At 40.9% G+C, this 24,645-nt stretch overlaps 2 protein-coding genes across 3 annotated transcripts in view; one reads left to right on the top strand and one right to left on the bottom strand.

The window, feature by feature from the left end:
- Positions 1-19,081, bottom strand: part of gtf2e1 (general transcription factor IIE, polypeptide 1, alpha) — a 41,162-nt gene extending 22,081 nt beyond the window's left edge. Inside the window, exons 1-2 of the mRNA XM_071340635.1 lie at positions 18,971-19,081; positions 17,860-18,508 (exon numbers count right to left, since the gene is read on the bottom strand). Of these exons, the coding sequence (XP_071196736.1) occupies positions 17,860-18,307 (448 nt within the window). The 5' untranslated portion in view covers positions 18,308-18,508; positions 18,971-19,081. The remainder of the gene's footprint in view (positions 1-17,859; positions 18,509-18,970) is intronic.
- Positions 19,082-19,188: 107 nt separating this feature from the next.
- rabl3 (RAB, member of RAS oncogene family-like 3) lies at positions 19,189-23,885 on the top strand. Of its 2 annotated transcripts, none has more exons than XM_071340637.1 (8): positions 19,189-19,321; positions 19,657-19,742; positions 19,965-20,094; positions 20,190-20,304; positions 20,461-20,611; positions 20,866-20,937; positions 22,512-22,550; positions 22,674-23,885. In XM_071340637.1, exons 1-8 carry the CDS (start codon positions 19,276-19,278, stop codon positions 22,728-22,730), a joined length of 696 nt encoding a protein of 231 aa, XP_071196738.1. In that variant the 5' UTR covers positions 19,189-19,275; the 3' UTR covers positions 22,731-23,885. The 2 variants fall into 2 exon arrangements, with proteins under 2 accessions (XP_071196738.1, XP_071196737.1); XM_071340636.1 differs by having other exon boundaries at positions 19,657-19,748.
- Positions 23,886-24,645: the final 760 nt, after the last annotated feature.

Below are 24,645 nucleotides of genomic sequence, written 5' to 3'. Positions count from 1 at the left end.
ACTAAATGGCTTTATGGTTTGTTGTGTTTAGCATCTAAAAAAAAAGGTGCAACAGATGCAAGACGTTTTTTTTTTTACATATTGACTCTTGTAAGAAATTAAAACTTTAGGTGTGGTCTAGTTAGGCTCACTTTCACGAGGCCGACAGTCTTTCAGAGTGTGGAGTAGGCCTGGAGAGTATCTTATAGCTACAGGTTTGGATATTCCCTTTTCCTGCATGACCAATGGTGTTCCTTCTACAAACAGCTCGGTTTTTAACTGGATTCGTACACAGGCTGACTTGTGTACTACCCCTTCACTGACTGTCGTGCGTATCCTAGCAACAGCTCCGGTTCTCTGATGTCTGTTTTGAGGCAGTGGTGATATCGTGGAGCCTCACCTTGACGAAGGAACAATCAAGACCGCCAAAGGAATGATGAATACATGTATTTAGCTATTATCCAACAGTAGAACAGAACTTCGACGTAGTTCCAGACAAAGTTGTATGTAGACTACGCTGTCTGGATTCACAACGAGACACATCCTGAATAGCAGTGTATCAGTCATACCACACAAACATATGCACACACACAGAAGAGAGGGAGTGTGTAAAGTGTAGCTCCCGCTGCAGCAGCGGAAGGCTGTGATGTCATTCATTTTGCAGCAGTGCACCCTGGACAGGTGCCAGTCCTCCAGGATAGTGTAAAAAAGAGAGAAGAGATTAATAAACATGGGACAGATGAATTAGCTTCTCCCTCTCGCCGTCACTGAACCTCAGTCAATGTGTCAGCACTGAGGATGACCTCAGGCCGTATGGATACAAAGGATTCAGCACTGGTGTTGTGTAGGATTCTGGAGCATTAGGCTAAACTTTCTGAGCCTCGTTTTTCAATTAGGTTGTTAGCATGTTATCGTTACACAATTGGACTTTCTTGGCAGCTGTGATTCGCAAGGCGAGGAAATGGAGAAAAGAGTTACCCTCTTGCTGTTGACAAATTTGTGCCATACTTCCTGTTTTTCTATCACTAACTAACGGAGCCCTGCCTTGTCAATGCTTTGCAACTGTGTTGTATAAAGCGGTGCTGGGGCCATGGCACGTTACAGTAGCTGTGTTCTGAAACAACTTGGTTATTCAGTAATCATAGATATGGGAGCAATTAGCCTAGTTCCTGCTTCACCTGGGAGGCAATTGTCATCAGCAAGGCCTAAGTGGAAATGAGGCCTTTGTGCACTTTACCAACCAACTCGGCATCATTCAAATCGCCTAAAAGCTTATAAAAGGCAGCCAATTTCCTCAAATTAGCTCCCAATTGTCTATCCAGTGAGCGGAAAATTACAAAAACGAGAGAGCAGAGAGAATATAGGAAAGGTTTCCGAGCTTTAGGGTGTGTTAGCGCAGGTGCGCACGTGTGTGTCCAGAAAGTGTTCATACCCCTCGACTTATTCCACATTTTGTGTTACACCCTGAATTTTCTCACCCATCTACACACAATACCCCATAATGACAAAGTGAAAACATGTTTTGGTACATTTTTGAAAATGAAATATAGAAATATAATTTACATAAGCATTCAGGGGACACCCCTGAGTCAATACTTTGTGGAAGCACCTTTGGCAGCGATTACAGCTCTGAGTCTTTCTAGGATAGGATAAAGTAATCCTTCTAACCCCCCCCCCCCCCCCCCTTAAAAGAGTTAGATGCACTATTGTAAAGTGGTTGTTCCACTGGATATCATAAGGTGAATGCACCAATTTGTAAGTCGCTCTGGATAAGAGCGTCTGCTAAATGACTTAAATGTAAATGTAAATGGGTAAGTCTCTAAGAGCTTTCCACACCTGGATTGTGCAACATTTGTCCATTATTCTTTTCAAAATTCGTTAAGCTCTGTCAATTGGTTGTTGATCATTGCTAGACAACTATTTTCAGGTCTTGACATAGATTTAAGTAGATTTAAGGCAAAACTGTTACATTCACTGTCTTCTTGGTAAGCAACTCCAGTGCAGATTTGGCCTTGTGTTTTATGTTATTGTCCTGGTGAAAGGTGAATTCATCTCCCAGTGTCTGGTGGAAAGCAGATTGAACCAGGTTTTCCTCTAGGATTTTGCCTGTGCTTTGCTCCATTCAGTTTATTTTTTATCCTGAAAAACTACCCAGTCCTTAACGATTACAAGAATACCCATAACATGATGCAGCCACCACTAAACCTGAAATTATGGAGAGTGGTACTCAGTAATGTGTTGTATTGGATTTGCCCCAAACATAACACTTGGTATTCTGGTCAAAAAGTTGATTGCTTTGCCACATGTTTTGCAATATTACTTTAGTGCCTTGATGCAAACAGGATTCATGTTTTGGAATATTTGTATACATTTTGTTAACTAGGCCTTTATTACTCTGATCATTGTGCTTTTTCAACTAAATTAGTGTACTAGAACTTTATCATTCCTGGCGACAGCACACCCAACCCAAAACATCTTCCCACGGCCATGCCCATCTACCAATAGGTGCCCTTCTTTGCGAGGCATTGGAAAACCTCCTTGGTCTTTGTGGTTGAATCTGTGTTTGAAATTCCCTGCTCGACTGAGGAACCTTACAGATAGATGTATGTTTGGAGTACAGAGATGAGGTAGTAACTCAAAAACCATGTTAGACACTATTATTGCACACAGAGTTCATGCAACTTATGTTGTGACTTGTTAACCAGATCTTTACTCCTGAACGTTTTTAGGCTTGCCATAAGAAAGGGGTTGAATACTTGACTCAAGACATTTCATTTTTAATGAATTTGTAAATATATATTTCTTAAAACATAATTCCACTGACATTACGGGATATTGTGTGTAGGCAAGTGACAAAAATAAAAATAAAAATCGGTCTAACAACAAAATGCAGAAAAAGTCATGGGGTGTGAATCGTTTTTGAATGCACATGTGTGTTTGGGGATATATGCATTTTTGGGGGGAGGGTTTGAAAAGCTTACTGTTGGTATTTCAAAACAGCCCATTTTATGGTAAATACTATACCAGTGGTCGCCAACCGGTCGATCGTGATCAACTGGTCGATCTTCAAGACATTCCTAGTCCATCACCAAATATTTCTGTAGAAAAGCCAACGAACGGCAAAGGCATGCGCTCCTTTTTTAAAATCATGTTGAGCTGTTGCAGGTAGGTGCACTTGATTCAAAAGTCCTGCGCACCGGGTGAGAAAAGTGTTCCCATGAGACAAACTCTGCCCACCTGGCGGACAAGCAAATCTGTGACTAAATGGAGTGCACCTACTGAGCTGCCCAATCGGATAGCTCAAATCCCCGTGGCTACAGAGCTTCCATGACCGTGGCCACAGACAAGTTTAATAGGCTACTAGCCGGCGTAAGATTGAATAACTTTTAAAACCATGACCACGGAGGGACTGTTAACGAATACAGCAAAGAGCTGCTGTTTTGATGAGTGAGTTCATGTTTAAGTTTATATTCAGCATTGTCACTGTTTAAATTCAGCACTTCCACCCGTACTTCCGCTCGGGCTGCAGCTGCAATGAACGAGTAGCCAGGTATCGAAAGCCCTGCGTTTTATTATTATTAGCAGCTCGACGTGTCGATTTTAATATTAAGGAATATTTAACTTTCTCTGGTCATAGGAACAACATTAATTTGTGCATGAGGCAGATGCGGTGCGACTCGAGTTTTTCCATCAGGTGGATGTCTGTGTCCCCTCTCTCTGGTCAGTCTCAGCGGAGGAAAGGAAGAAGAGAGCAGAGACCGTGAGGAGCGGTTGGGAAAAATAGTTTTGAACGGTCATCCAACTTGAAATTCCAAGTCGGAAACTCGGGCATCTTTCTAGAGCTCCGACTTTGATGTCGTGATGTGACCTCGTTGAACATCAGATGCAGCTACCATCAGTCCAGTAAAATAAAAAAGCTAATTATTTAAATTCATGCTCCACAGTGCCTCACAAGTGCTAAACCAACTGCTCTATTTTGTTATCAAAGCTCGAGTTTTGAAATATAACATGGTCTGATTAACAATATTGGCAGGCCAATCATATAGCCAATATGCTGTGATAATGTATTAGGCCTACTTCCCAAACCTCATTCCTACAAAATTGTTTGTATATATACACTGCTCAAAAAAATAAAGGGAACACTTAAACAACACAATGTAACTCCAAGTCAATCACACTTCTGTGAAATCAAACTGTCCACTCAGGAAGCAACACTGATTGACAATAAATTTCACATGCTGTTGTGCAAATGGAATAGACAAAAGGTGGAAATTATAGGCAATTAACAAGACACCCCCAATAAAGGAGTGGTTCTGCAGGTGGTGACCACAGACCACTTCTCAGTTCCTATGCTTCCTGGCTGATGTTTTGGTCACTTTTGAATGCTGGCGGTGCTTTCACTCTAGTGGTAGCATGAGACGGAGTCTACAACCCACACAAGTGGCTCAGGTAGTGCAGCTCAGCTCATGTTTCCTTAATTTTTTGGAGCAGTATATGTATATATATATATATATATATATATATATATATCTGAGCAGTAGATCTCAGCTTGCTTTTTGACTGCGAAAGTGATCTCGACTCAGAAAAGGTTGGTGACCCCTGTACTATACGGTATACTGCCCAAGCCTAATACAAACCATGTCATGATGACTCATACACTACACAAGTGCACAAAATGTAAGTGTAAATGCTTGTTGAATTATTCATTTTCTACTGACAATAGATACTGCGGTTTGAAAATGAAGGGTTGTCTACATAAGCAATCAAGGTTTTCAATAGATGAGAATTTTCTTACCCTGTGATTTCTGTGACTGAAAAATCGTCTTTTAAGTGCTATGGAAGAAGGTTTAAACAATTTGCTCAATTGTTACGGAAAAGAATAGACCCAATATGGAAAGGAGGGCACTCTATCAGCGTTTTAACTTTGCTTAAATAAAATGAGTTTTTAGAGCGAGCTTCGAGCCCCACCCAACCCCCAAAAAAAGGGTTCCACTCCCAGGAGTGTGCAGTGTGCAGTCAGCAGGATCTGTGCCTGCCTCAGGGCAGGGCTCACTGACTGTGCTGGTAGGCCTGGGCCCTGCTACAGCTATATCTCCAGCTGTCCTGTTGGAAAATGGATGCACTAGAGAGAGCTAGGAGCAGGCAGGCGGACTTCATAGCTGATTTGTGTGTGTTTGGGTTCGTGTGAAATACCCCGGAGTATTTAGACAGTCTTCAAATCTACGACAACGTCCCCTGCTACCAACCAGCCAGGCAGGCTGAGTTATAACTCACGCTAAGGAGCTGTGGTGGGACTACCGCGCGTGTGGATTCGCCTTCAGTCGCTCTCTCGCTCTCTCATTCCTTTACTCCCCCGCTCCACTCTTAGTAAATAATTCTGGGGGAAATGGGGGGTGGGAGAGACGCAGTACTAAACTGCAGGTCGGATGAATTATACATGGCAGAGAGCGCTGAAAGGCAAACTGGAGCCTTCACTGCACAGTCGGGGTAGCGTTACGGAAAAACCACGTGACCACATGTAACTGCACAAATGAAAACATTTGAACATGTGAAAACATGATCTCATGTGAAATACAACATGGCGATGCAAAATTTCAACATACCACTAAACTACACGTGACAACATTTGGATGTTTTTCACACGTGAAACTGCAAATTTCACATATAAATCTGCAATACACACGAGGTGAAAACATGTTATTACATGTGAAAAGGGTGTTACGATATGAACTGCAATACATGTGAACATATGGTTTCACATATGAACAACTGACCACACGTGTCTCTTTTTTTCACGTTATAATTTCTGCTCATTGTTCAACATGTGAAAACGCAATTTCACGTGTTTTTTTTGTAAGGGAAGTAAATAAATGGTTTGTGGGTTTTAAGGTAAGTGGTATGCTGTACAGTTAAAATGGTGTAAACATCTTCAAATCAATATGATTACATTTGACATGATCACTTAGTGATGACGTTCAATATGACCCCACCTGGGATTTGAACTCACAACCACTGGATTTGGGGTACACTGATCTTTCTGCCACAACACAAAATCTGTAGCATTCTCAGAAATCCCCTAAAGATTCTGCATTGAGGAAAACCGTGCCATCAGCACTGCTAATTTAGTTCATCAGTTAATCTGACTATTCTCTCAGAATTTATTTCATTGACGTATTTCAGCAATTTAAGGGCTTTGTGCAGTTTTCTAATGTTGGTGAGGCATATTATTCTGATTTAATGTTACTAATGCTGTTGCTTTGACTATATTACCGCTACACCGGCAGTCATGTGGAATTTTACTGAGGTCATGGCGCGTGTCCGTTTAGTCAAAGTATTCTCTTATTCACTCTGGACATGCGTTGGTTCAACAACAGGTTCAAACCGAGTGGGAAAACATGGTCGTTGTGGATGTTGTTTCAAAGCCTAATACAAATGAAATGGACAGCGTTTCTGAAGGTGATGATTGATTCTTGTGGCAAAGCAATTAACTTTTTGTTCTGAATACAAAGTGTTATGTTTGGGGCAAATCCAATACAACACATTACTGAGTACCACTGTCCATATTTTAAAGCATAGTGGTGGCTTCATCATGTTATGGGTATTCTTGTAATCGTTAAGGACTGGGGAGTTTTTCAGAATAAACAATTAAATCGGAATGGAGCTAAGCACAGGCAAAATCCTAGAGGAAAACCTGGTTCCCCTTTCAGCAGGACAACCTAAAACACAAGGCCAAATCTACACTGGAGATGCCTACCAAGATGTTCTAAGTGAGTGAAAATGAGTGAAAATCTATGGCAAGACTTGAAAATGGTTGTCTAGCAATGATCAACAACCAATTTGACAGAGCTTGAAGATTTTTTTAAATAATAATAATAAAAAATAATAAAAAATGGGCACAATCCCAGTGTGCAAATCTCTCAGAGACATACCCAGAAAGAGTCACACCTGCAATCGCTGACAAAGTGATTTGAACATGTATTGACTCGGGAGTGTGAATACTTATGTAAATTTGATATTTCTGAATTTCATTTTCAATAATATTTTTTTTAAATGTAACTTTCATTATGGGGTATTGTGTGTAGATGGGTGAAAAAAAAGATTTAATCAATTTTGAATTTAGGCTGTAACAACAAAATGTGGAATAAGTCCAGGGATGAACACTTTCTGAAGGCACTGTATTGAGTCCAAGCCTGAAAAAAAAAAATGAATTCAAATAAGGATTGTGCCCTTACACAGTACATACCCTACTGCATATTACGCATGGCAGAATTGTTTATATTTGGTATTTAATTGGTCTAGCCCAGTGGTCACCAACTGGTCGATCGTGATCATAGTTGATCACCAAACATTTTTCAAAAAAAACAACGATAAAGCCTTGCTTTCCGATTTTTGGGGGTTTAACGCTGTTGGCAGTAGGTGCACTTGATCCAGCAGGCCTAGCGCCGGGAAGGCAAATTGTTCCCATTTTGAACCATTTCATGTATCGGAAAGTAGAACTCTGCATACCAGGCAGGACCAAATAGCTAATCAAGTGCACCTATAGGCCTACCGCTGGCCAATCAGATAGCTCAGATCACCGTGTCTGAACAGTTTCCTCGAGCAATAGAATGTAAAAACAAAAAAATAAGCCTAGAGCGCACAGCAAAGTTGATCAAATCAAAATCAAATCAAATGTTATGTCACATGCGCCGAATACAACAGGTGTAGACCTTACAGTGAAATGCTTACTTTACAAGCCCTTAACCAACAATGGAGTTAAGAAAAATACCTAAAAATATAAGAAATAAAGTAACAAATGTTTCAAGAGAAGCAGTAAAATAACAATAGCGAGCTATATACAGGGGGTACCGGTACAGAGTCAAAGTGCGGGGGCACCGGTGGGTCGAGGTAATATATACATGTGGGTAGAGTTATTAAAGTGTCAGGTAGCCTAGTGGTTAGAGCGTTGGGCCAGTAACCGAAAGGTTTCTGGATTGAATCCCCGAGCTGACAAGGTAAAAATCTGTCGTTCTGCCCACAAACAAGGCAGTTAACCCTCTATACCCCGGTAGGCCGTCATTGCCGAATTTGTTCTTAACCGACTTGCCTAGTTAATTTTTTTTAAATGTAGATAAGAGTAGGACTCAGAAAGTGATCTTGACTCAGAAAAGGTTGGCGACAGCTGGTCTAGCCTACACTCCAAAATTAAACAAATTCTAGTAATCGCCTTTTAGTGTGGACTGTATTATTATGCATACTGGATAGACTGGTTACCTCATGCTACTGCTCTAAACTTTTTATCCATGAGTCTAGGAGAGAACGTATAGGCCTAGGCAATGCTGTTGGTTCATAGATTGTGCAGGGCGGCCTACAATTATAGTTAATTTGTATTTGAATAGTCTAGTAACGGAATTTTTTATATTTTCATAATTAATAGGCTGACATTACCTATAGATACAGAATATCTCACCACCGTGCGTTTCCATCTCCTTCATTCCTTTCTTGAGCGAGCAAAGATCGGGCTGTCAACAGTTTAATTAAATATGTTACTTTGTGAAAACATGTTACCATCGATGTTCCCGAACAGATTTCACTTGGTTTCCCAAATTAAGCACTGGGTAGCTGCAGAAACAGGGTTAGAGAGCCCATGGCATACAGAGTTTGGGCGGAATATGACATGTCGCACAGCGAGAGACTGCATGCTCCTCAAACAGTGGTTGATGTGTGGAGTGAAATAGTTAGAGTAGCCTATTTGGCATGAGTGAAAACGACCTGGAATGAAAGTGGCCTCCATTCGCTATTCGAGTGAATATGGATGACATGTCGTTTTCCCTCTGGCCCTGTTCCTGCCCATTTGATAACAGAACATTCTAAAATTTAAACTACACTGAACAATAATATAAAAACGCAACATGTAAAGTGTTGGTCCCATATTTCATGAGCTTTTTATTTTATATTACCAAAATCGCTGAACTTTACACACAAAAATGTCAAATGTCTTTACATCCCTATTAGTGAGCATTTCTCCTTTGCCAAGATAATCCATCCACCTGACAGGTGTGGCATATCAAAAAGATGATTAAACAGCATGATCATTACACCTTGTGCTGGGGACAATAAAATGCCACTAAAATGTGCAGTTTTGGCACACAGCAAAATGCCACAAATGTCTCAAGTTGAGGTAGCGTGCAATTGGCATGCTGACTGCAGGAATGTCCACCAGAGCTGTTTCCAGATAATTGAATGTTAATTTCTCTACCATAAGCTGCCTCCAATGTCGTCTTAGAAAATGTAGCAGTACATCCAACTGGCCTTTCAACCGCTAGCCATGTGTAAGTAACCAGGCCAGCCCAGGACCTCAACATCCGGCTTCTTCATCTGGGGGGGATCATCTAATAAAGCCCTTTTGGGGGAAAGAAATATATATTCTGATTGGCTGGACCTGGCTCCCCAGTGGGTGGGCCTATGCCATCCCAGGCCCACCCATGGCTGAACCCCTGCACAATCATGTGAAATTAGGGCCTAATTAATCTATTTACATTGACTGATTTTCTTATACGAACTGTAACTCAGTAAAATCTTGGACGTTACGTTTATATTTTTGTTCAGTATAATTTTACATATTAGTAAAGACAAGATTGAATTGAGAATAAATAGTCTGATGGGTAAAAATATCATCACATAATGAGAGAACAGCGTATGCAGCCTGAGGCAAGGAACAGAGCGCAAGCTTTTTTTGATAGCCTATAGTCGCATCATGCAGCCCATATATGTTTTGATTTCTAAGACATTCTAAGGTTTGTATCATTCACAACTAAAGTTTACAAATAATCTAGCATATAGGACCTGTTTCAAAATGGTCACTTTTACACTCAACATAGCCAATTCTATTTTATTCAGATAAATTCTATTATATTCTTCTTACTATAAAATCATATAACAGTACTTATAAGCATATCTCGTCTGTTAAATTAACAAACCTAGAGCATGGCGCACAACCAGATAACATACAGTAGGCCAACTCATAGTGTTCTTCTTGTTTCTTTAAACCTGCCTAAAATAAATGTATTTATTGTGATGGTGTTTACTAAATTGATTTATTAGAATTTTTTAATTGCAGATGTTCCAAAGCCATGCATCAGAGGCTTCTATGCAGCTTGTATGTGAGGAAGCCAGGAGATGCTAAACGTGTTTGTTAATTAACTGTCAATTACTGTAAGACCGGCAGTCATTTGTACGACAATAACCGGCTGACAATATGTCATGACTGCCACAGTCCTAAATGTTACTCATGAATCACTATAATCCATTTTCTTTAGTGTATTTTTAACAAAGCTGAGATTTACTTTGAAGTCCAAAGCATAGGAATACAGGTGAAATCAGTTACTGACAGACGTGATGGCGTAGCGGGATGATCGGAATGCAATGAACCACGAGGTTGTGAGTTCAAATCCCAGGTGTGGACATGTTAAATAATAATTACTGTATAAATGAACATACACAATGTAATCATGTATGTCAAAGTATTTTTCTAACATGTAAAATGAAAACACTGACTGACGTTCCAGGGACATCCTTACGACTCATTTTTGTTTGCAGGGCATCACCTATGCAATCTCATGTGAAAATTATCCACATGTGAAATATCACGTGAAGTCTTCCAAGCCACTTTTTTTTTTTTCACATGTAAAATTGTATTTGACATCTAATATGTGTGTTTTTTCCCCAGTAAGGGTAGCCTATTACACAGCGTACGTAGGGAGGAGAAGGGAGAAGACAGGAGGGGAGTTTTTCATTTTTGGTCAGAAAAGACTGAAATCACCAGGAATATAGCTAAAAATTTATTTAGGAAATCTGATCCCAAGTATTCCCACAAATAGAAAAAGAGACGATTACATTGAGACACGATCACAAGGTAAGAAATCATTGTTATATTCAAATACAAATCTATTTCTGGGCTTAGTTGAGGTCAAATTGCAGTGTACAAATTATTATAATTTTGTTCCAGTCCACTGACAATCCACTCCGACAAAAATCAACCCGTGGCAGAATTTAGTTGCCTTCTCCTTTGCCTGGAAACCCGACGTTGAATTCTACATCTGTCAGAAATTAGTGTTTAAATCAGGAAAGTATCCTCACACGACCTCTACAAGCCAGAACTTTGAATAAAATTATATTTTAACATACTTTACCGGTTGTCCATGCAGTTGGTCCTTTTGGTAGTAGGAATGTGAGACAAATCCACAGGAAAGTATAATTACATCAGCTTTTCAAAGCTCTGGTAGTGCATTCAGATTCCTATCACCTGAAGCATGAGCAGAACCATGTAAACATGTGCATGCGCAGAACCATGTAAACATGTGCATGCGCAGAACCATGTAAACATGTGCATGCGCAGAACCATGTAAACATGTGCATGCGCAGAACCATGTAAACATGTGCATGCGTTTCGCGCATATATTCTTCTCTTTTATTGGTTGTTTTTGTTCCCAGGCCTCAAAAGTGGTCTACTGACGTGGTTTAAGAATTGTTGTGTACATGCATACAATTTCATTTATTTTTTTATATAAAAAAATTGTTTGATTTTGAACGTGAAAACCTGAAGAAAAAAAACACACAAAAAACTAAGAAACCTGGAAAAACAATACCGGGAAAAACAGAATTTACCAAAAGAAAACAGATTTTATAGGTCTTTACAACTATAGAACATAGCTAACAATAACAACCCCTTTCCCATTCTTTAAAAATGTATTATTTATTCCTTCCAAACAATCCATGTAAATAATAGTATCATCTTAAAATGTAATTATTTGTGTATGGAGGATAGGTCATTATAGACTATAGGATACTTGCTCAGCCTGCAAATTAAAAAAGGTAACATTTAAATGATGGCTAGTCATTATTAGCCTGTATGGAATGCAGGTACATTATGGTCAGGTCACCTAAAATTGATGTCATCAACTGAAAAAGGGTTAGAGTTCGAAGTTAGTCTAGAACCCTGAGAAGAACATACTGGATCACATGCCGTGTAGAAGTCCAACTCTAGAGAAGGCCCAGACAGACAGTGGTTCATGGAGCGCAAACTGAGCGTGTAGCCAGAATATCTACATTTTATTAGCATTTACTGCCATCTAGTGTAAGAACCCATGAATGACCAAATATTCCTAACATGAATATTGGGGACAATGGAATACACAGATCAGCAGAAGAAAAGCCTGGAAGGTTGGTGCACTATGCATGAATCTCTCTGCCATTTCCTGGTTGCTAAAAATATAATAGTTTGCCTAATTTCAGTTTGTGACAAAACAAGCAAGTATAGTGTTGAGAATCATTGTACCATCTAACCAAAACTATTGTATGTCAGCTGGTTGAAGCTGGTGTACAAAACAAAAAGCAAAAGATGCAAAAACTAAATTTAAAGAAGGTGAGGTATAGAAATAGCGCACATAGAACAGATATACTGCTTCATAGACTTGCTTTCAATGAGAATGACAGATATTCAACTCAGATATCTATGTGAATTTGGTCAGGTTGCCTAAAAAGTTACATGTTGCAGCTTTAACTTCCAAAATATCTCCCCCTCTCCCCAACCCAGGGGCAGATTTAGTAATTTGAAGGTCCCAGGCAGAGCCCAGTGTGAGAACCCCCCCCCCCCCCCCCCCCTAAGCTAGCCTCATTGAAAACCAGGCATCCCTAATACGGGTAAGCCTGGAGAAGTTCATGGCAAAATAGCTAAATAGGGATGGAGACCTGGTGTAAATCAATAACGCCTCGCTACACCAGGATGTCATGATGGGTAATGTACTATATAAGCCCACATTTAATTACAAGTCAGTACCCCTCAAGTTACACATCATCTTAACTAGCTAAATCCTGTGTAACACCTAGCGATTACGTGTAGTACGCTTTGAAACTGTGTTTTTCCCTCATCTGGGATGACCAAGTTTGAACCATCTGGGTTCTTTATTTTGGTTGCAAGTGCTTGCAACAACGTTGAGTGGAGATATATTTCCAACAGTGCATATTCATGGGTAAGTAATTAGAGCCTATTGAACAAAATCTCTCAAACACCGAGCGCATCCACGAGGGGTCACAACCTTTGTGACAGTTGTTACTGAATTGGATGCAGCTGAGAAGAAACAAAACACTAAGTTTGTATAACCGTTTCATACATGGAAAAACAGGCAGTCAAATCTTATCAAAAGGAAGTATGTTTTGAAGTGTCTGTACTATAGCTGAGAGATATAAAAGGCTGGCCATGGCTCACATCAACACCAGTATCCCAGAAACCCTAAACCCACTCCAATTTGCATACCGCCCCAACAGATCCACAGATGATGCTCTCTCTATTGCACTCCACACTGCCCTTTCACACCTGTACAAAAGGAACACCTACGTGAGAATGCTATTCATTGACTACAGCTCAGCATTCAACACCATAGTGCCCTCAAAGCTCATCACTAAGCTAAGGACCCTGGGACTAAACACCTCCCTCTGCAACTGAATCCTGGACTTCCTGACTGGCCGCCCTTAGGTGGTACGGGTAGGTAATAACACATCCACCATGCTGAGCAACACGGGGGCCCCTCAGGGGTGCGCTCAGTCCCCTCCTGTACTCCCTGTTCACTCATGATTGCACGGCCAGGCACGACTCCAACACCATCATTAAGTTTGCTGATGACGCAACACCTGATCACCGACAACGATGAGACAGCCTATAGGGAGGTGGTCAGAGACCTGACCGTGTGGTGCAAGGACAACAACCTCTCCTTCATCGTGATCAAGACAAAGGAGATGATTGTGGACTACAGGAAAAGGAGGACCGAGCACACCCCCATTCTCATCGACGGGCCTGTAGTGGAGCAGGTTGAGAGCTTCAAGTTCCTTTGTGTCCACATCACCAACGAACTATCATGGTCCAAACATACCAAGACAGTCGTGAAGAGGGCACGACAAAACCTTTTCCCCTTCAGGAGACTGAAAAGATTTGGCATGGGTCCTCAGATCCTCAAAAGGTTTTACAGCTGCACCACCGAGAGCATCCTGACTGGTTGCATCGCCGCCTGGTACGGCAACTGCTCGGCCTCCGACCGCAAGGCACTACAGAGAATAGTGCATACGTCCCTTCCTGCAATCCAGTACCTCTATATCAGGCATCAGAGAAAAGGCTGTAAAATTGCCAAAGACTCCAGCCACCCTGGTCATAAACTTTTCTCTCTGCTACCGCACGGCAAGCAGTACCAGAGAGCCAAGTCTAGGTCCAAAAGGATTCTTAACAGCTTCTACCCCCCAAGCCATAAAACTCCAAAACAGCTAATCAAATGGCTACCGGTACATTTTGCATTGTCCTCCCACACACACATTTTGACGCTGCTGTTACTCTCTATTATCTATGCATAGTCACTTTACCTCTACCTACATTGACTAACCCATTCCCCAGCACATTCACCGGTACCCCCTGTATAGCCTCGCTACTATTATTTTTACATTTTTATATAATTTTTTGTTGTTGTATTTTCTACATTGTAGAATAGTGAAGACATCAAAACCATGAAATAACACTTATAGAATCATGTAGTAACCAAAAAAATAGTTATATCAAAATATATTTTACATTCTTCAAAGTAGCCACCCTTTGCCTTGATGACAGCTTTGCACACTCATGGCATTCTCTGAACCAGCTTCATGAGGAATGCTTTTCCAACAGTCGTGAAAAATTCACACATATGCTAAGCACTTGTTGGCTGCTTTTCCTTCACTCTGCGGTCAAACGTATCCCAAACTATCTCAATTGCGTTGAGGTCGGGTAATTGTGGAGGCCAGGTCATCTGACGCAGCACTCCATCACTCTCCTTCTTGGTCAAATAGCCCTTACACAGCCTGGAGGTGTGTTGGCTCATTGTCCTGTTGAAAAACAAAATTATCGTCCCACTAAGATGGGATGGCATATCGCTGCAGAATGCTGTGGTAGCCATGCTGGTTAAGTGTCCCTTGAATTCTATATAAAATCACAGACAGTGTCCCCAGCAAAGCACCCCCACACCACCTCCTCCATTCTTTACGGTGGGAACCACACATGCGGAGATCATCCATTCACCTACTCTGTTTCTCACAAAAACGTGGCGGTTGGAACCAAAAATCTCAAATTTGGACTCATCAGACCAAAGGACAGATTTCCACCTGTCTAATGTCCATTGCTCGTATATCTTGGCCTAAGCAAGTCTTCTTCTTAGTGTCCTTTAGTAGTGGTTTCTTTGCAGCAATTCGACCACAAAGGCCTGATTCACACAGTCTCCTCTGAACAGTTGCTGTTGAGATGTGTCTGTTACTTGAACTCTGAAGCATTTATTTGGGCTGCAATTTCTGGGGCTGGTAACTCTAATTAACTTATTCTCTGGGTCTTCCTTTCCTGTGGCGGTCCTCATGAGAACCAGTTTCATCATAGCGTTTGATGGTTTTTACAACTGCACTTGAAGAAACGTTCAAAGTTCCTGAAATTTTCCAGATTGACTGACCATGTCTTAAAGTAATGATGATAACTTTTAACAAGGCACACCTGTCCATTGAAATGCATTTAAGGTGAGTACCTCATGAAGCAAGTAGAGAGAATGCCAAAAGTGTGGCAAAGCTGTCATCAAGGCAAAGGGTGGCTACTTTGAAGAATCTCAAATATAAAATATATTTTGATTTGTTAAACACTTTTTTGGTTACTACATGTTATTTCACAGTTTTGATGTCTTCACTATTATTCTACAATGTAGAAAATAGTACAAATAAAGATGTCTAGTTTAACGCCGATGTTAAAAACCGATGTCAAAGCAGAAGTGCACACCTATATAACGTAGGTACATGAAATAATGACGCCAGGTAAAATGTTGTGCTAAACATGCAACACAGCATCCCTAAACTACCCCACAATGTCTGTTGTGTGGATCGAGCAGTCTATAAGTCGAGCAGTCATTTGAAATTTCAGCGAGACAACTCAAAGGAGAAATCCATTAAAGCCAAGATAAAGGAATTCAATGCCCTGACAATCAACTGTTCTCTGTCGTGGGTGATGTTGGCTTTCGCCGACTAGTCGAGCACTGGTACACACTACCAAGTGCGCCATTTGTCAGATGTTGCCCTACCGGAGTTACACAGTAATGGCGTCACTGCTAATATCTTCATGACATAAATTTGATGGAATGCCGTTTGGGTCTTTGCGTGTCAAAAAAGCTGTACAAAAAAAGTCTGCAAACAAGCAAACACCGGCCACGAACAATGTGTTTTCAATACCGCGTTGGTAATAAAGCATAATTTGTTCGAACGCAACCTCTGGGGTAGCTAGCTTTAGCTTGGTACCTAGCTAACAGCAATACAACTAGTCTGAAAACATTGACTAGTAGAAACTGCAGTCATTTTCATTATTCTTAGCAATAATTTAGGAGTCCTTGTGAGTAAGTATTAGCTAGGTTGCCAATTGTTGTTCGCCTATTGAAATTGAACTTCAGTTCATGAAAATAAATAACTAGCCAGCTACTTAACCCCGTTGCCCAAAGCTAACGTTAAAAGCAGCCAGCTACTTTCATCATGCTAGTGAGGCTCGACCGAACTGGGTTGTTTTGTGAATCTAGCCACAATAAGGATTAGGCACAATAGTGAAATTCACAGTTTGCCTTCAAAATAAAAGTATGTCATTGACAGTGATGCAAATGAATACAAACAGTAGAATTATGCCATACTTTTATTTTGAAGTCCACTATTGTGGCTAGCTTCACACCATTAATGAAATAAGAACTGTCTTATAAATTAGGGTTAGTTTAGATGGATGACACCTAGCTATATAGTTAGCAAGCTAACTATAGCTCCTGAAACAGATTGTCATTTTGCTATGTTTTTGGGGAAGAACATTGTTTGCATCCATGAGCTAGCTAGCTTTTTTATGACCAGCAATGTAGGTGCGCGAGACAACACCAGCATACGTATCGATGAATCGTTGTGACATATGAAATACAAGTGATAGTGTAATCAATGTGTAATAACTACATAAAAAGAATGTATGAACGAGTTAAATTATTATGTGACTTGCAGTGATATTCAGATCCTGATTGGTCAACAAGCTTATTTGACACGTCAAATAGTGTTATGTGACATGTCAAAGAGTGCTATTTGACGTGTATCTTTTTTGACACGCAAAGACCCAAACGGCTATCCATAGAAATCCAGGTTGAGGATGAAACGACTGAAGAAACTGAATGAAACGACTGAAGAAACAACAAAACAGCAAGTAAGTGAAATAAATAGGTTTTGATTATGTTTTACTGGTAATGTTGACATAAGTAAATCCCAACAAAATATTTTTTTGGGTCAGTGTGGTGTGTGTGTATGTAACCTTTATTTAACTAGGCAAGTCAGTTAAGAACAAATTCTTATTTACAATGACGGCCTACCTGGCCAAACCCGGACGACGCTGGGCCAATTGTGCGCTGCCCTATGGGACTCCAATCACGGCCAGATGTGAAAGAGTCTGGATTCGAAAACAAGAGACTGTAGTGCCTTAGACCTCTGCGTCCATGTCTGTGTTAACTATTTAACTGTACTAGAATGCTTAAAAGGCCACAATTTTAAATATCGATTATCTGTATCATCTTTTGGGGGGGCAAGAAAACCATCGGATATCGGCCAAAAATGTAATATCGGTGCATCATTAACGTTTTCTGCAGGTTTATATATTATGCCTAGCTCATGCGGCCCCTTGATGATGTGAAGCCTGAGGCAATTGCCTCTTCTGCCTAATGGGAAGTCCGCCAGTGCCTCTCTGCCCGTCTCATGCTGTTGCAAAACTCTCCCTCTCACATCCTCCTCTCCTCCCTCAACCCTATTATCCCGCCTACTCCCCCCCACCCTCTCTCTCCTCACCGGTCATGGGGTCAAACAGCTGATTGGCCTCCAAGTCAGTGAAGGTGCTGAAGCAGCAGGGGCAGCGGAACGACGCCCTGTTGGTGGAGTCCCTTTCATCCGTCTCGATGCGCCGCCGCATGTGATCCAGCTTGTACTTCACTACATTGACCAGCAGTCGGTAGTTGATGAAGTAGTAGTTGTGACGCGTGGTCTTGCCGTCGGGAGCCGTCTCCACCCGCATGCGGCACTTGACGAACTTGTCGCCCTTGAGCGTATTGAGCACCGAGCGCAGCTGCTTTCGGTCAAACTTGAGCAGCTCCAGCATGTCCTCCTCGCGGACGCAGGGGTTGCGGATAAGAACGTCCAGAGCCAGGGCATGCTCCACCCCGTAGAAGCCCCGCACTACCTGCTTGGCCAGGCGCTTCAGCGAAGCAGGGACCTCTGTTAATAATTCTGGCTCTGACATCTTCTATATGGCTGTCCTATGGGGTAGCAGACTGGTAGAGAGAGTGGCTTACGGAATAAGTAAAGGCTACAATAGATAGCCTGAAAAGTGTCTATGGGGTGGTTGGACAGGAGGGTGGGTAAACTTCAGGCAGAAAGGAAAGGATCTTGAGGGGGAGAAACCCCAGAAAGGGGTCAAGGGGGTCCTTCTCTGTGGTAGGATCTGCAACAAAAGAACACTGTTTATACAATCTGGTATTGAAACGTAGACATCACCATCCATCAGTAGGATTATTATATAACTAAGGAACTCTGTTAAAAACATGAACATGTGTTCATCCAACGTGGACGGGGTGGCAATGTAGTTAGCTAGCTTGTAAGTCATAACAGTTACAGTCAAACATATCCAAATGAGAGATGAACCGGCTGTAATGCAGAAACTATATGGTTATCCAAAATATTATTTAGTAAACGATACTTTTTGTTGTTAGCTAATACTCGCGAATGGAAACGGAATGAATAGAAATCAAACTGGCTAGCTAGCAACTATGCTAACAGTAGCTAGCTCAGTTTACAGCTAGCTACATCACGGGTTAGCGCAACACAATTGATCTCTGTAAGAATAAACGAGCTAGCTAGCTTTAACTACAACACATGTATGAAATACAGAAAATCCGACACTCACTCAATTGCATGTGTTCTCTTGCAATAACTTGAAAGCTTGTGGATGATCTGCTTCGTACTTTTCTCTATATTTTTTCGCCATTGAAATCTGGAAATAAAATCTCTATTCCGATTGGCTGTATGTCATGCTGTACTTTAACAGCCAATCAACGCAATAATATTTTTGATTGACGTTCACAATTTCCAATGTTGTTGTTATAAAAGTGGATCCAGTTTGAAACGGAAACCGTTCTCCTAAACCAATCAAAGAACAAATGTTATTCTTTGGGTTGGAACTTTACTATTTACTTCCAGGACAACAATTAAATGGCGTCTCTTGACAGAGTGAAGGTGTTAGTTTTGGGTGATTCAGGTTGGTATCCTATTGATTTATGTCTCACTAATCGTATTGTCTTTTGTAAATTTTGTGTCGTTCGACATGGTTTGGTCAAATATAATGCTTATATAAAACATTAATGTCCCCCTTGTTCCTATCCGTGGAAACTAGCTAGACATATAGCTAATGTTTGCTAACTACCTATAGTAGTTTTTTAGAAAACCATCAAAGTCGAATCTTATTTTCTAATCTCTGCTGATGGCTTCCCTTGATGCACTTAAAAATATACCTAGACAAGAGAAGTGAATTTAGCTATGTGTTTGAAAAATACTGGATTTGTCTCACTAGCTATAATTATTTTGTCATGGCAGGTGTTGGGAAGTCCTCACTCGTTCATCTGCTGTGTCAGAACCAAGTGTTGGGAAATCCATCATGGACTGTAGGCTGCTCCGTGGATGTACGGGTAGGAAAGGACTGCGGTAGAAAATTAGCCGACTGGCTAAAACAGGCACTTTTACTGAAATGTTGATTATTGTGCACTGTCCCCTGTAAAAAATAAACTCAAACTCAACGGTTGCTTTATCTTTGTTACTTTAGTCCATTAATTGACTCATTGTTTTTTCCTGAAGATTACTTTACTTTACACATTCTAAGGTTATTCTAAGAGTTGGTTTTACAGGTCCACGACTACAAGGAGGGCACTCCAGAGGAGAAGACCTACTACATTGAATTATGGGATGTTGGAGGATCTGTGGGCTGTGCCAGCAGTCTGAAAAACACCAGAGCAGTTTTCTACAACTCTGTCAATGGTAAAGACGCAGCACTGACTGGCTCTGTCAGTCACCACATGAGGAAAATGATAACCTGTATATATCTGTAATGACACATAATTGTATCCTTACAGGTATTGTATTAGTTCACGACCTGACGAACAAGAAATCCTCCCAGAATCTGTATCGCTGGTCACTAGAAGCCTTGAACAAAGACTCCTCCCCAACGGGGGTAATCGTCTCAAATGGGCAAGTATCTACTACTGCTGGAATCAAATAGCTTACCTCAATTTAATACATTTTAAAGCTTGTTAAATAGAAGTTGCTATCCTCTATAGGCACTTTGAGAAAGTGTATGTACTTCTTGAAAGTCTTATCTTGAATGTCTTGCCTGAATACTTCCAGTGATTATGACAGAGAACAGTTTGCTGATAGCTCCGTGCCTCTGCTCCTGATCGGCACCAAGTTTGACCAGATCCCAGAGAACAAGAGGAATGATGTTCTCACCAGGACAGCTTTCCTGTCTGAAGACTTCAACGCGGAGGAGATCAACCTGGTAGGTGAATCCTCACCTCAACTATCCTTCTAGGCCTCTATGGATTCTGAGCTACCCATCACTCGGTCAAAGAAAACCTTATTTGCTTCAGCAATGTACTTTTGCTAACAATAAAAGGCCAATGTATGAGCAGTGGGCACACATTAGTATTGTAACAGCTATTGAATAAGCTACAGGTAGTGGAAGTCATTTTTAACCTTTTTGCATTGAGGCTTGGGGTTTAGGTCATGTTTTGTCCTCGACTCTCATGACAGGATTGCACCAACCAAAGATACTTTGCTGCAGGCACGTCCAACGCTGTGAAGTTGAGCAGATTCTTTGACAAGGTGAAATGTTCAGAAGCGGATGCTTCTTCTTACATATTTTAACCCCCTTAATACAGTGCCTTCAGAAAGAATTCAGATCCCTTGACTTTTTCCACATTTTGTTACGTTACAGCCTTAATCTAAAATGGATTAAATAAATAAAAATCCTTAGCAATCTACACACAATACCCTGTAATGACAGAGTAAACAGGTTTTTAGACATTTTTGCAAATGTATTACAAATAAAAACCAGAAATACCTTATTTACGCAAGTATTCAGACCCTTTACTATGAGACTCAAAATTTAACTCTGGTGCATCCTGTTTCCATTGATCATCCTTGAGATGTTTCTACAACTTGGAGTCCACCTGTGGTAAATTCAATTGATTCAACATGATTTGGAAAGGCACACACTTGTCTAAATAAGGTCTCACAGTTGACAGTGCATGTCAGAGCAAAAACCAAGCTATGAGCTTCGAAGGAATTCTCCGTAGAGCTCCAAGACGGGATTGTGTTGAGGCACAGATATGCGGAAGGGTACCAAAAATGACTGCAGCATTGAAGGTCCGCAAGAACACAGTGGCCTCCATCATTCTTAAACGAAAGAAGTTTGGAACCATCAAGACTCTACTTAGAGCTGGCTGCCTGGCCAAACTGAGCAACCGGGAGAGAAGGCCTTGGTCAGGGAGGTGACCCAATGGTCACTCTGACAGAGCTCCAGAGTTCCTCTGTGGAGATGGGAGAACCTTCCAGAAGGACAATCGTGCCTTTATGGTAGAGTGGCCAGATGGAAGCCACTCCTCAGTAAAAGGCACATGACTCGCAGACCATGAGAAACAATATTCTCTGGTCTGATTAAACTCTTTGGCCTGAATGCCAAGCGTCATGTCTGGAGGAAACCTGGCACCATCTCTACGGTCAAGCATGGTGATGGCAGCATCATGCTGTGGGGATGTTTTTCAGATGCAGGGACCGGGAGACTTGTCAGGATCGAGGCAAAGATGAATGGAGCAAAGTACAGCGATCCTTGATGAAAACCTGCTCCAGAGCACTCAGGACTGGGGCGAAGTTTCACCTTCCAACAGGACAACAAACCTAAGCACACTGTCAAGACAACTCATGAGTCTCAATGTCCTTGAGTGGCCCAGCCAGAGCCCGGACTTAAACCCGCTCGAACATCTCTGGAGAGACCTGAAAGTAGCTGTGTAGTGACGCTCCACATCCCAGCCTGAGGACACCCTCCCCAAATACAGGTGTGCCAAGCTTGCTACCAACGGTGCTTCAACAAAGTACTGAGTAAATGGTATGAATAGTTATGTAAATGTGATATTACTGTTTTTTTGTTTTTTTATAAATTAGCAAAAAATTCTGAACCCGTTTTTGCTTTGTCATTATGGGATATTCTGTCTAGATTGGGGGGGGGGGGGAACAATGTAATCAATTTTAGAATTAGGCTGTAACCTAACAATGTGGAAAGTCAAGGTGTCTGAATACTTTCCGACGGCACTGGATACTGTTCTTTCTATACATGGGTGTTCATTATTCAGAGTCCATGAGCATGTACAAAAAAACGTAATACTTGTCTTTTATTTTAGGTCGTAGAGAAGAGATACTTCACCAGAGACCCTAGTCAAGTAAGTGATTGTCTATGTATCCATAATGAACATGATACACTGCTCTGGTCTTTCCAATTTTGAAACCATTACTTTATCAGTTTTGGACTTGAAACATAAATCCATCTCTCCTCCTCTCTCCAGATGACAGGTTTCACAGAGAGGAAACGCTTCAACTTCAAAAGCGTTCACTACGACTGAGATAGAGGTGGACAGTGCTGGGGCCTCTGGTTTCAACCTGCTTCAGTACAGTCCCTCACTCAACAAGTGTACTTTGTCTCTCTCTTACGCTTTTTTTTTATCTCTGTTAAAGGCACAGTGCAGTCGAATGTGATTTTTCTGTGTTTTATATATTTTTTCACACTGAGGTTGGAGTAATATTGTGATCATTTCCTTTTAGTGTAAGAGCTGTTTGAAAACACTGAGTGAAATCTCAGCTTGTTGTGGTGGAATGTTTTTGGCCTGGTGACACAAATTTAGTTAATAGACCAATAAGAAAGTTCCAAACCTCTCTGCCAATAATAGCTAGTTTTCCCCTCTCCACTCAGACCACTCCCAGACAGTCCTAGCACAATTCTTGATTGAGAAATAGCTTCTTAACCTCTGGAACAGTACCTTTTTCTAGTAGCATAGAGCCATATCCATTAGGTTAGAGGACAGTATTCCTCACTTTGCCCTGTCATGTGTGTTTGTGTGTATAGTACAGGAGAAGGCAAAGTGTGGAATGCTCTTCTCTGGCATAATGGATATTAGAAAAGGTACCGTTCCAGAGGTTGCCAACTTTAACAATCACATTTGTTACCCAGAAATAATTTTGAGAACTGCTGCAATGGACCTATAATACTGTGGTCAAACCCACTTGGCACTTATTGCAAGAGTAGGGGTGTTAACCCCATTGTCCTGGCTAAATTCTCAACCTGGCCCCATTTCCATCATGGCCACCTAATCGTCCCCCTCATTCCTCATTCGCATATACAGTAAGCTCAACTTATTGGGACGGTGACACTTTTGTTGTTTTGGCTCTGTACTCCAGTACTTTGGATGTGAAAAGGATACAATGACTATGAGGTTAAAGTGCAGACTGTCAGCTTTAATGTGAGGGTATTTTCATCCATATTGGGTGAACCTTTTAGATATTATAGCACTTTTTGGACAGTCCCTCCATTTTAGGGAACCAAAAGTAATTGGGACAAATTCACTTGTGTAGTAAAAAGTGTATTATTTGGTCCCATATTCATAGCACGCAATGACTACATCAAGCATGTGACTCTATACATTTGTTGGATGCATTTGCTGTTTGTTTGGATTGTGTTTTAGATTATTTTTGTGCCTAATAGAAATTAATGGTGAATCATGTATTGTCATTTGAGTCACTTATTGTAAATAAGAATATAATATGTTTCTAAACACTTCTACATTAATGTGGATGCTAACATGATTATGGATAGTCCTGGATGAATTGTGAGTAATGATGAGCGAGAAAGTCTTGGTTACTATGTCTTGGGGTTCTGATATTTGTGCAGCTGTAACTTTCTAAGTCATTATTCACGATTCATTCAGGATTACCCATAATATGACACAGTAAAGATTTACAGTAAATGTTTCAATTTATTTTTCAATATAATTTGTTATAAAATGATAACATAGAAATCTGAATACAAATTAACATTTTGACTAAAATAATCCAGGACTCAAGGTATTTTCTGGGTGTAAGCATGGGATGCTTCCTGTGGTGTCTTGTATGGGTCATAATACATCGTCTTATACCTTTTGGGCTAGGACACCATCCTTAGTGCTTGCAGATATTCTGTCTTAAGAGTTTGACTGCCGGGAAATCATAGAGCCTATAAGAAAACAACTGAGGGTAAGAGGACAAGGTGCATTTACAGCCCTGCTGTAAACTATGGGCGTGTGCTATGAATCACTGTTTCAAATGTGCAGGAACAGATATTAGTTTATATCCCCTTTTATTAATTTTGTTCAAGTCAGCACTCGGCACAAAAAAATATATTTACATAATTCTGTCAGATACAGTTAACTGACTCGTGTTCAGTCAAGCAACAATGTACCCAGACACACCTACAATGTAGGTGTGTCTGGGTAAAAGCCATGATTA

Source organism: Salvelinus alpinus, chromosome 14 (genome assembly GCF_045679555.1).
Source record: "Salvelinus alpinus chromosome 14, SLU_Salpinus.1, whole genome shotgun sequence".
Taxonomy (NCBI): Eukaryota; Metazoa; Chordata; class Actinopteri; order Salmoniformes; family Salmonidae; genus Salvelinus; species Salvelinus alpinus.
The sequence above is the reverse complement of the archived record's forward strand: the minus strand, read 5'-3'. Positions and strand labels throughout refer to the sequence as shown.

Coding starts and splice junctions, on each gene's coding strand:
- rabl3 (XM_071340636.1), top strand. CDS start 19,276: ATGGCGTCTCTTGACAGAGTGAAGGTGTTAGTTTTGGGTGATTCAG. Junction 20,938..22,511: donor TGAGCAGATTCTTTGACAAG/GTGAAATGTTCA, acceptor CTTTTATTTTAG/GTCGTAGAGAAGAGATACTT. Junction 22,551..22,673: donor TCACCAGAGACCCTAGTCAA/GTAAGTGATTGT, acceptor TCCTCTCTCCAG/ATGACAGGTTTCACAGAGAG.